At 40.3% G+C, this 12811-nt stretch overlaps 1 protein-coding gene and 2 long non-coding RNA genes across 4 annotated transcripts in view; 1 reads left to right on the top strand and 2 right to left on the bottom strand.

The window, feature by feature from the left end:
• Positions 1–4864: 4864 nt before the first annotated feature.
• The window catches only part of LOC5518640 (neuronal pentraxin receptor), a 42942-nt gene continuing 34995 nt past the window's right edge, over positions 4865–12811 (bottom strand). Inside the window, exons 2-5 of one of the 2 annotated variants that reach the window (XM_032363362.2) lie at positions 12073–12320; positions 11746–11863; positions 10758–11007; positions 4865–6344 (exon numbers count right to left, since the gene is read on the bottom strand). In XM_032363362.2, the coding sequence (XP_032219253.1) occupies positions 5930–6344; positions 10758–11007; positions 11746–11863; positions 12073–12320 (1031 nt within the window). In that variant the 3' untranslated portion in view covers positions 4865–5929. The remainder of the gene's footprint in view (positions 6345–10757; positions 11008–11745; positions 11864–12072; positions 12321–12811) is intronic. The other variant, XM_048725421.1, reaches the window with a different exon arrangement.
• LOC125561316 lies at positions 6436–8537 on the top strand. The gene is made up of 2 exons (XR_007307354.1): positions 6436–6973; positions 7907–8537. It is a non-coding gene; the product is annotated as an uncharacterized LOC125561316 (long non-coding RNA).
• Positions 8278–9898, bottom strand: LOC5518780. Its single transcript, XR_004290336.2, has 2 exons — positions 9758–9898; positions 8278–9242 (listed from the first exon to the last, which is right to left on the bottom strand). It is a non-coding gene; the product is annotated as an uncharacterized LOC5518780 (long non-coding RNA).

Here is a 12811-nt window from a genome sequence, read left to right as displayed (position 1 = left end):
TTTCCCAAAAACATTCACTTTACCACAAGACACTGTCGTTACACCGCTACAGATGAAGCATTTATAGTCTGCCTCGACAATTTTCTTAGGAGTTTCTGCTATTTATATTTGGGACATTTTATTGCAACATTTGAAAAGGGAAAATCGAAACACTTGTTTTGGCGGGAACACAGGGTGCGGCAATCTAACATGGGTTTTGATTGGTTGTTTGCAAACAATCGCTCGATCGTGATTGGCCATGTAAAGACAATAGCTAATTCGTTTTGCCGCTCTGTGGAGCAGGCGCTCGTGGGGCCTAAGGAATCGTGGTCCCAAAGAGCGGCGTGTAGGAGGCTAGAACAAGTCAAACTAAATGATTTATTTATGTTTTTTATGTTTCTTTTATCGAAATATTCTTTCTTTTGTTTAGAATGTGCTAAACATGGAGTAAAATATGTTTGATCGATGATTTCGGAATGTTCGTAGAGCTGAAAATGTTTCCCCTTAGGAAAATGTCATCATTTATTGGGGGAGGGGGGGGAGGGAGATCTGCTTCTAGAAATATAGAGCCTGCGCGCGGTGAGCACGCGGGAGACTTGCATACCTGCCAGCCCCCAGACTTAAAAACCGGGAGATTTTTCAGGGGGGAGGGGAGGGGGTACTCTTATTGTTGTTGGGTACCCTGTGGTGAAGTGAAAGAAAAAGAAAATGGAATCTTAATTTTCGAGATCCCCCCCCCCCCCCCCCCCCCCCGAGAACTTTGGAGAGCTTTTGGGAAGTTAATAAAGACATGCTACTCTGTCATTTAAGGGCACAAGTTTTTGGTAAAACACTGAATTGACTTGACTAATGGTTCGATGTTAAGAACATCAATTTCAACTACTTTTTGAGAGGCCAGCGTTTTAATTCCATCGTATCCTGACCACAGAGCGCCTAAAAATTCTCTTTGAAGAGCTTTGAAGTTTGTGGCTGGCATGATTTACAACTCCAAAGGTCATTAATTATCTATCTAAAGCACAAAAATGGTGACCCTTCCATAAAATGGTGACGCAAAATTGAATGCCCTCCCCCAAACAAAAAAATCTCAAAAAAGCGTATTCTTAACTTTCTTCAAAATTATACTCTAGTCGTGCAATGCTACACGGCACGGTTTTTCAGGAGCACCAGCAAATTTTATAACCGTATGGAGCACTCTTTTCTGAGCCGTGCCGTGTTACAAAAATAGTAAGGGATGAAGCACTTTGTTAAGAAAAGAAAATATATGCTTTATATTTTTTTAACAAGGATATGGCGTGAATGTCGTTGCTGGCAGCATGTGGGTAGAAAGAATCTGTGTTTGAGGTGGGGCACTGACTTATTTAGGAGCAGTGTTGATTTAAAGCCCATATTCCAGGGATATAAATAAAATTGTATAGGGGGGCATGCTCTCCCATGAGAATTTTGAAACATTTAAAATGCTAATTATTGCTAAAACCAAATGGCGGAAAAACATAAAATAACGCTTGAAATAGGACGGAAAAGGCGGAAAATTTCTACTTGTGAGTGATAGCAAACAAAATATCAAATACATAAATAGCGCAAAGATGATCATGAAAACATATCTTAAAAAGCCAAAATCTGGTAATTGAATTTCGGCCTCACGTTATTTGTGTTTTGAAAATCATTCCGGAATCGAGGAACCATTGTAAGAAATCGAGTCTTCTATCTCAAATTGCACAGGTTTTTTTCAGTAATTTTCCAGGTTTTTCCGTCATGTCTGCTACCTAAATATTAAACAGCGTCATTAGCTCCTTCCCACCAGAATTCTTATTTTTTTTTCATACCGCCAATGAAAAGATAGTGGGCAGGTAGGGGAGTAGATAACTTTGACATGAATGGAAATTTGTTAATTTATTGATGGAAATTATCAAAACCAAACTGCAATAGACAAAAAAGAGAAAAAATAGAAGCAACCCGTCTGGGGTTCTCCTTAGAAAAATTTTGAGATTCCAGACTTGGAAATTGGAGGCTTGGAAATTGATCAGAATACTTGTTAAAAAAATAAGGGCCTCTCCTAATCCTTGTATTAAAATTTGAGACCCTCCCCCAAATCGGAGCTAAAAAAATCGCAACCCTCCCCCTGAACATAGCAGCCACCCCCCCCCCCCCCCCCCCCCACGTTAAATAATGACCCTTTCCTTACAAACTCGCGCGAAGACACGGCTCCAAAGTATGAGCTAATTTCTCAACAGTTCGCGCGAAAATTGTCTTACTTGACTGGTCGATATCTGAAAGCATTTCGGTATTGCGGTAATCCTGTGTTCTGCAAGAAACGCCTGGAAAAGGCTGCTCGTTGACTATTTAGTTCGAAAAAACTGAAAACGTCATAGTTTGAATTACAAACTATGAGATTTGCAGAACAACATCCAACTTCTACTTAAAAAAACAACTCGACTGATTAAAATTTGGTCATAAACCGGGAGATTTAAGGTAAAACCGGGAGACCGGGAGATTTGATAAAAAAAAAGGCAAAACTGGGAGAGTTGGCAGGTATGGACCTGTGATGTTTTAAAAACGCCGGGGCCTGGGTGGGCCTGTTTCAAAATCGCGGCTTGCAAAATCGTAGTAAACACCTCGAGAGGGGGGGGGGGACTCCAATAAAAATGACGGGGATGCTCGAAGGGAATTTCATTTTTACACCTAAAAGGTACCAAAAGGGCGTGGCTCGAGCCAATTTTTACCCCTTAAAGGTACCAACAAAATAAAGACTTTTATTTTTATATACTTTTATTGCTGCGGCTGACAAGTCATCAAGCACCCCCACCAGTTATGTTTACAAACGTACCGTCCAGGCCCGTAGCCAGAATTTTGAGCGGGGTGGTTCGTTTTTCCATTTCAGTGGACCAAATTTTCGGTATACCCCTCTCCACGCCTTATTACATTAGGCAATCAATGCTTCAAATAAATTCAATCTTGTATTTAAAATGTCATTAATAGAGTGCTTTTATAACATACAGCGATAATAATAAATGTGTATGCTAGTGTGCTTTTAAAGTCCACATTTATGTATACATACTCGCAAGGATAGTTTGGCTATCCGACGGAGTTTTAGACTAGCAAAGGTCGCATGCGTGATCCGCACAATTGGCATCACGCTAGCCCGGTCGCAGCTCTAGATCCCACATGGATCTAAGCTGTGGTTTAAAGCACTTCGTTCGAGTCGAAGTCGCCCTGCAGTTTTTTTTGCCGATGAAGTTTAACTGAGGCAAATCGGCTATGCCATGCTGACGAGTCCTAACAAGGACGAAACAGCTGTCCATGGTTGCCGAACTGCACGGGTAATAGACTGTGCTAGCGTCCCGTCTTGGCCCGGCTGGTGCCAATGTGTGTATGCTAGTGTGCTTTTAAAGTCCACATTGATAATAATAAAGATAATTATTATAACAAGGTTTTTATAGTCATTTTAAAGAGATATTGGTGTGCACGGTATATTCAGCCAAACGGTATATTTTTGTTTGTTTGCTGAGTGGACCTTCAAGCCGGGTTGGGGGGGGGGGGGGGGGGGGGGGTTCGTCCCGCCGTCATTCTATCTTTAGCATAGTAGAACTCAAGAACTGGAACATTTTAGATATTTCTTACAATCTGGCAGTGTCACACACCATATCTCCCCTAACTTTTTCCTCTATCAGTGGAATTGAGGAAATATTGAAATCTGGCAGTGTCACACACCATATCGCCCCTAACTTTTTCCTCTATCAGTGGAATCGAGGAAATGTGAAAATCTGGCAGAGTGTCACGCAGCATATCTCCTCCAACTTTTTCCTCGATCCTGGAAGTGTGGAAATCCGGCAGTGTCACACAACGGCTCTCCTCACTTTTTCCTCTATCCTAAGCGTGGAAATGTGGAGATCTGGCATGTCGCACAACATATCTCTCCTAACTCTTTCCTCTATCCTGGAATTGTGGAAATTTGGAAATCTGGCAGAGTGTTGCACAATACATCTCTCCTAGCATTTTCCTCTATCTTGGAAGTGTGGAAATCTGGCATTGTCACACAACAGATCTCTTATTTACTGTTTCCTCGTTACACATTAGACCTTCACGTGTGCTAAAAATAGTTTTTTTCACAATTGAATCTCTTATAGACAAAAAAAATCCGTGGACCGTCGCGGTTACCCTGGTTCCATAGCCTCGAAAGTCTCTCTATTTAGTGGCCATCGAAAGTCTCTCTATTTAGTGGCCAGTGGCCACTTTGAATAAATTCTAAGGATTACCATCCCAGATTGAAAGCTGGGAAATCTCGTCCCCAGAGCTCCTCGATCATGCTGTATGGGATGGTATCCCAGGGATGGTATCCCAGGGATGGTATCCAAGGTAATCCAGGGTTGGGAACAGGGTGGGGGGAGGGGGGGGGGGGGGTGGATAGGGTGGATATCCACCCCCCATTTATCTGGTTGGATTTACAGGGAAATCATGTTCGAATTGTACGAGTTTTTTGTCTAAATTACAGTGAGAACACAGAAAACAGGATATGCTGGACGAAATTGATCAATCACACTTGACACTTGATGTGTGCCACAATACAACCTAAAGAAAAACCAAGAGTATTCCAATCCCTAAACAATTTCATCCTTAGCAGTCGAAGGTAGGATTCTTATGGAAAACATGGAATCCCAAGAATTGGCATGGAATCCAAACAATCCCAGGTGAGATCCTGGATAAAATACCTGAGATTCCACAGCTGTATAATCAAATAAGTGTCTCCACACCGACACATAGCCTCGTGTAAACGAGACAGGATTCCTCTCGTAAAGTGGTGTTCGAATACGTGATTTCCAGTATTTGATTGAAAAAAAAATCACTCGAAATATTCCGCAGACAACTGCAGTGTAGGCTAGAGAACAAATATTGTCATAGCCTTTTTTATTGTTAGCAAACTAATAACAACAAGTAAACAACTAAAAAACAATATTCCTGTACGACCTGTATCAACAATGTTTTTGCGTTGCATTACAAACATGCAGTTGGTTTATCACAAATAAAAAATTCAATGTTTGCTCATGGTTAACGGCCACTAGGTAAATAAAATGAAAAGCGATCACGTGATCAAATTCAATCGCACCGGCGTACTGCCACCGTTTACTGGGATGCACAGTATTAAAACCATGAAATACGAATATCCTAGAGGAAGGGCAACTAAATATTTTTTCACCTCAAAAATTGCGTTGTCACCAGAGTCTGTAACGGCTAGTCACTCTCATTACTCTTATCACTTCCATCACTCTCATCTTTACTAATACTAATGCCCAGCTCGTCTATGACCACTTCTTCTTCCCCGTCCTCTTCCTCTTCTTCCTTCTCCTGTTCTTCTTATTCCTTCTCCTCCGTTTCTTTTTCTTCCTCTTCCTCTGTGACCTGACAAGATGTACTTTGATTATGTCAATCTTGTCTTGTTTAGGAGCACCTCGCGGGCATTTTCGCTTGTGGTGCCTTATAATTAGGACAGACACTTTCTCTTTTTTTGAAATCTCCAGAGCAATAGACCATACGTCAATTATAGTTTCCGTAAGGTTTTTTTCTTCTCTTTTTCTTTAGCTGTCAGCCTTACCTCTTTTTCTTTTAAAACTCAAGGTCTTTAGGTGTTGAAAGTAGTCCTTGGCCATGTTCTTGTCTGAGATGACTTCCTTGCTAAATGCATCGATAGATTCGTCCTCCATTTCACCTTAAAAATACAAGTAGCCGATGATACAATAGCATGCGCTGAAGGAGATGACGGAGACGAAGGAGGTGACTGAGACGAAGGGAGATGACGGATCGTCTTTAGATGAAGGGTACATCGATGCTTATTGGGAAAGTTCATTTGGATATAGCCGTACATGATGCCATGCTACGACTGAAGAACTAAACAACATTTTTTTTGCTGATCGTGATAGTAAGTCCTTTCGTTACATCGTTGCTGTCGCTACATACACTACTCGCACAAACCGCTGTCGTAAGGCGTACACTCGACCGGACATATCATTCGCGTCTTGTCCGAAAACTTCATCAGGAATCCCTCCCAAGATAGAAAGTTCCCGATTCCTGAGGGGCATTCTTTAGCCAAGTCGGCTATCTCCGTATCTGTAAGCTCCCGATCCCATATGTTCACTGCAGTCATGTTGCCTAAGAATGGTTCCTTGAATTTGCTTTGGTAGCCATCTTGATCCGCTCCAAGCACTATGCTACCGTCATGTAAAGGACACTGCAACGAGTCTTCCATACTTAGAGCTTTTTCCCCGTGATCTTTCAGGGTGCCATTTAAGTATGTTTTCCAGGCATTTGTTGAATCTGTCCAAGAAGCGCAGTAGTGGTGCCAGTGACTATCAAACACGTCATCGTCAATCGAGCTAGGCATTAAAAGAATTCAGTTAACGTTAAAGTGTTTCTGAAGCGAAAGAAAACATAGCCCTTTTGTATCATTTTTTTAAAACCTCAAATATCAAAGAAACAACATTTCAAAGCTTTTTCGATCCACATAAACCCATTGGAAAAAAATATTGCGTGAAGTTGGTGTTTTTGTCCTATCAAGTGCGACATTATGAAGGGCTTGTGACGTCACACGGTTGCTTGCTCAGCGGGAAGAGAAAAAGCGCGCGAAAGGAAGGCGACTGTCATGGCCACAACACAAGCCAGTAGAAGTTTATTTTGCGGATTCCCGAGGCCACAAAAGCTGCAAAAATTACGGCCTAACAATTGACTTGTCAATATTCCTTCCACCCCTAAAATGAGACGGTGCAAATAGACTTATCTGGTGTGAAAATCGTCGAGGAAATCAGAATTTTGCACCTTTCGAACCTTAGGCAATTTGAACAAGCTGCTACGTCGGAGCCAACGAGTTACGCAAAGTTGACATTCTTGTAGCTAGGCACAGAAAAATCGATAGCGAATCTAAGAGCAATATGGGGTTCGAACTGTGAAATGGTTTTAGAGAGAAATAAGTCTATCAAGAAGGCAAAGTCGTCGAGAAAATGGCAAGGTATTTGTCTCGTTTTGTTCGGTTTTGATCGCTTACACGTGCGCTCGTTGGAGTCGCACCATCGTTCTCAAGCCATTTACTTGTTGTTGTTCTTATAATTCGTACTCAATTGAGCTTTATGAATTATCTCTAGTAGAGGGTCTTAACATGACTATCAATTCTAGCTAAAGATATTATGGATAATTATAGAAATCTGAGCTGAAGGGTCGTTTACAGTGTTTTGGTCGATTGACATAATCCGCTGTAGAGTGGAACCTACACGATCAGGTTTATACAAGGTGGGAATCAAACACCCAAAAATAATAATCCCCTCGAAGCGTTCTGGGGCCATTATAATGGCAAAACATGCTGATGGGGCGAAAAATCCATGATTTGATTGAACTGATGAAGCCCAGCGTAATCATTGTGAAATTAGAAGCTAGGAGGTTAAATATTCCTAGGAGTGATTTTATTCCATATCCTGCCAGAAGCAGAGTATTAATACAAATTGTTGTTTGTTCTATTGTTATTCTGGGGTTAAATTTATGTAGGGTACAAAAGAGAGGACTTTTTTTTTGTGTATTCACTGACAGAAAACCATACAATCTGATGATACCAAATAGACCCTTATTTTCTACCATAAATGATCTATAATATCAATACCGCCATCCTATGAAAAACGTGCAATTCCATTGTTTTTATTTGAAAGGTAGGAGCCCTGAGAACTCGAACTATATCAACTTAAACTGAGTTCGAATTTCCTAGGATTTGGATGATAATTTCAGTCATGAAGCATCATTGATTCCTAGTATTTTGTGTTGTTGGGGGGGGGGGGGGGGGGCACATTTTTTAATGAATGTCCATTTGGCTAAACAGGGGGGAGTTCCCTCCCCCTTGTTCTAAGCTATAGCCCTGCTGCTAAATCAAACTGTTTTTATTATATTTCACCTTCAGAGTTAGAAGGGGAATGTGCATCTACCCAGGTGACTACACAAAGAAGTTTTTTTCTCCACTTAGGGCTACAAATAGGGGGATCAAGTGTTTCCGGGGTGGCTAGTATGAGGATTTCATGGAAAGGAGATCCAATGTCCTTTTTTATGTTTTCATACAAAATCTCAGAGATTAGTGGACCACAGCGGTCCACCCCAAGGTCCACCTTAGATGGAGAAAGAATGCTATAGAGAGTTACCTAGCCTGCTAGTCCACCATGGCTAAGCTTGCTGTCATATGCTAGGTGAAAAAGACTATAATCCATCATGTTGACCCTCGCCCTCAACTTTTCATAGTACAGTATGCAAATAATTTCTTCTCCTGTATCTATACTATTAGCAGTAGAATGTTTTTTTAATAAAACCATTTTTGCCATTGCCCCCCTTCACAAGATTGAAGTTAGAACCTAACGCAGTGCAACCAAGGGATAAGTTTCAAATACTCATAAGCGCCATGTAGAGTCATTAGCAATGGTAAAAAAAACAAGGAAGAAATAAAAACTGTGATCCAATTAAAAAAATAATAGTATTTCTAGCTAATCAAAGACAAAATGCAGACGTTGAGGATCAAAGAAAGAACTTTTCAGTCACAAAATTAAAATTTAAATGAAATAAAGCCTGAATTGACTGTTATCAGCTTGAAAATAAAAGCTTATAGCATAACATACTATAGCACATGCACTGGCTAGACACTCAAAAGTTAGTGACTATTCATGGTAACATTTGTGACTTGGTATCAAACAAGCAGCCTTCTATAAATTGGAGTCACTGCTTCCCAAACTGCCAAATGGTGAAAAAAAAAATTGGAATCAATAAACTTGTTGATATTCTCAATCAAGAACATTTTGCACAAGACTATGCTAAAGAAAAGGGGTATGTATGCTGTACAGCCAATCTAAGTTTTCTGAGCAACTTAAATTTGAAATGAGTGAGTAAACCTTTAATTTTACGCAATGCACAATCATGGTGAGTTTGTAATGGACATGCCAAGTGCAATAAAAGACCTCAGGGTCATCTTAAGCCCTCTCGGCTGAGGCCATAGGATTATGATGATGAAATGAGAGCGATATCACTAAAGCTTGTATATTTGGCCAGTGTCTCTTTGCTCTGTATTTACTGTATTATTTGATGAAAACTAATGAAGATGAGCCCCTTACATAAACTAAGCTGATGTTGACTTGAAATCGAGTACAGACCCTGTAGCATTAATGTGCCTCTCAATGATTCTTACAAAATTAAAGAATGTTTGTTAATACTCTTTCTCATGGGCCCTCAAGTGCACATCAACAGAAGCCCAGCATCTGCAAAACGGCAAAAGAGAGTCATTATCTAAAAAAAGAACATTTTAAAAGTCAACATGATAACTCTGATAATTATTTTTAGAAAAGAAATTATGGATCCTAACAAATTATCCAAGTCAAGTCAACAGAATCCCCATTAGACCTCAACTAAATGGATTAGGTTTCACAATAACGTTTTGCTATTTGGATACAGTGCATTGTTTTTTTATTACAAACGTTGTAAAATACTTTTATTATATAAGTTAAGTTGCTTAATTAATACATATTAATTTGTGAGTCCCCATTTTGACTTTTTCGAAACTAAATGGATTAGGTTTCACAATTATGTTTTTCTAGTTGAATAAATTGCATTAATTTTGTGAAATACAAAATAGAAGGTAAATTTATGATGTGATGTATGATTTCTTTTCGGATTGCTACTGAAAACCAGCTAAAAAGTGCAGCTTCGGCGAGCGTATTATCGTATTATTTACTCGCATCCAGATCACAGCTCGAGTACAGAAAAATAAACTCACCACAAGTTCTAGACTTCTGAAAAGCTGCCCTGGAAGCCGTAGTTTTCCTCTCTGAAGGTAGATCCAACAGATCATTTTATAATCCACTCATTTCTCCCTGCATCGTGCAAACGACTCTCACCCGTTCAGCTCCAAGGGAATGCACTGCTCCTTTCAATCCAAATTCGCTCCTGTTGCCTCCCGAAGAGTTTTATATGACTCTTTACTAGACTATTTGTTGTAATCAGACATTGTAAGAATATAAACGCAACAAATAGTAGGGCAAACTAATGAACTTTTCGGTCAATGATCGATTCAAAATGGCTCCTTCAGGGTAGTAAGCAACCGTGTGACTAAACACGGGGGGGTGCCTATGACGTAATTTTTGTCGCACTTGTTACCTCTCTTTGAAGAATAATTGCGTCATGTTCCTCGTAATCTTTTAATTTGACTTTTCTATTATAATATTAAGCGAAGATTGAATTTTATAATAAGCCTAAGAACAGCCTGACACGATTTTCGCTTCAGAAACACTTTAACGTCTATTCATAATCTCCACCATATTTAGTTCGCGCAAGAAGCTCTATGTTCACCGGGGAGCACACTATAGGTCAAAACTCATCCTTCCACCCTGTCCGCCCCCCTTCCCGAAACACTTTGAAATGGCATATTTCGTCGTTTGAATATGTTCTGACGCCAAAATATCCATTTTAAAAGTTGATGGGAAAAAATATGTTCCTCCATGGAGGGACCATTCCTTTTTTCCCAGCCAGCAGTGGTTAGGCATATAAGCAATGAATAATTGCCCGTATAACCGGTCGGGACGATTTTTTTTTTCAAGCAACCGCTCCAGCGCCCAAAAATATTACCAACACAACTAGTTCGACTCCACAAATTTGCCAGCAGAACCATTCGGGTCGAATTTTTCCACAGCAACCAAGGGATCCAACATCTTCCCAGCCAGCAAAAAAAAAAAAAAAAAAAAAAAAAAAACCGGGCTGCGGATTTGTGTCCTTGTTACCTTACTGGCTTTCCAGTTTGAAGATAAAGAGCGATCTTTCTATTTGTCTTATCGAGAAATACAGTGAAAGCATTATCGCTTTGGTTTGTTGCAAGACTAAATACGGTGGAGGACTCGGTCGACTGCTTTGAAGCTTGGAACCACAGGCATACAGTAATGTTGTAGATTTGGCGGGGTTTTTCATTGAAATACTCGAGGCGATTGGTGGAATTGGGCTCCGGGAACTCAAGCACCTGCTTCCCAAGGCTTACTGCAACAAATACGTTTGAATACAGAGTAAATAATGACGACGTCAGGGAGACCTTATTGTAAGCGTAGGACTGTATAAGAAATTTATTCGAATCGGCAATGTCACAAATGCAAAACATCACCGGTAGGATCCATAAAGTGACATAATCATCAAGTATCATCAAGCATCTCCTCCGTAACCTGTACAGCAGGGCCGTACCAGGGGGTGGAGCACTGGAGGCATGCCCCCCCCCCCAATATTAAAAAAATATATAAGGAAATGACCAGTAGGGGCGTGCCTGTGCCCCCCCCCCAATATTTTCTTAATATTTCTGTATTGTGCCCCCCCTCCCCCCAAAATCTTACGTGGCCTGCTACGGCTTTGTATAGGGATGTCAAATTATCATTGCACAAAAGGACAAGATTTCCGGGATCTCACTGATATCCAGCAAGCCCCAGAAATTTATTCAATGAGCAAACACTCATGTTGTAATATTACTAAAAATGGAAAAAACTGCACAAGCTAGGTGTATCAAATTATTGAACCTTTATGCGGTTCAGAAAGTGGATCTTTAGCCTTTGGTGAGGGGATGGGGGGATGGGGGTTTTGTACGGACGGACCCTCTGCCTCTGGCTACCTCTGGGTATAGTCCTGGTAATTCACTTTCCAGATGCTCGGTTATGAAACTTTCTACATCCCTTCCTCTTGGTGTGGAGAGAAAGGGCACAAAAAAGAATATCACTTTTGCTTTTAACATACCCTCTTCGCAGTCTTCGCCATGAAAACATAAAGGACACACACATCGGAAGCCAAGTTCCCCAAAACCAGTCTGACAGGTCATATTATTGTGTAGACATTGTCTATTTTCACAGTTGTTCTGTTGAGAATAAATAATGACATTAAAAAAACATTTAATGGTCATGTTTCATGCGCATACGTTAAAAAATTGCTTGGTATTTCGTATTGGAAAAGGCACTTCCAATGTGAAAAATGTCTTGTATCTCTTTATTTATTCCTTGCAAAAAAAGTACGGTATATATCTTTACTGATGCACTTTTCCAAAGGGATCTACATTTCCATTAATACCTGCGCCTTTTGGAACGTACACCCCTTCTTTCCAGTCAAGGTTAAGTTGTCATTCGATCCCAGGAGAGAGCAGGCACCGCCCCCACCCCCCTCGGGACAGAACGTGTAGGCTGTGCAGTCAGGATGAAGGAAGCAATGTTGCTGGCAGGAGCCAGATGATTGGACGGCTAGGCTCTTGACAAGCCAATCAGAGCTAAAAACGGTTTGATCGTTTTCCTCTGCGTCAAAAACCAAATGGCGACAGTATTCTTGAAAAAAATTAAAGATGAATAAATGGATAAAAGGATAAATATCTAAATGGATAAATGGTTAGATAGATAAATGAATAAAAGCTGTGGATCGGTGATAATGAGATCACATTTGTAATATATGCAAGTTGAGAGTATTCATTCGCACGGGCGTCACTTTACTTGGCATTCATTTCGGTGTCATTGGTAGGGTGGTTGCTTTGAATGCGTGACGTTTAACACACTATCCAGTGCTGCACATGTTTCTTGAGTAAACAAAAGCTGCTAAGCTCTTTTAGTATTAATTCAACTAATCATCCACATAGGCACAGTTATTCAAACAAAATTAGAAGGATCAATTTACGTTACGAGAAAACGGAAAAAATAGTCTTGTGGTATACCTCCAAAAAAAATCCCATATTTCTTACTTTTATTCGGGTTTTGTCATCTTATATTTTTCATGTTAGAAATTTTCTAACATGTTTTTATCTATTACTGCCCAAAACAAAACA

This window comes from Nematostella vectensis, chromosome 3 (assembly GCF_932526225.1).
Source record: "Nematostella vectensis chromosome 3, jaNemVect1.1, whole genome shotgun sequence".
NCBI classification, from domain to species: domain Eukaryota; kingdom Metazoa; phylum Cnidaria; class Anthozoa; order Actiniaria; family Edwardsiidae; genus Nematostella; species Nematostella vectensis.
Note: the sequence above shows the minus strand (reverse complement) of the source record. Positions and strands in the feature narration are given on the sequence as shown.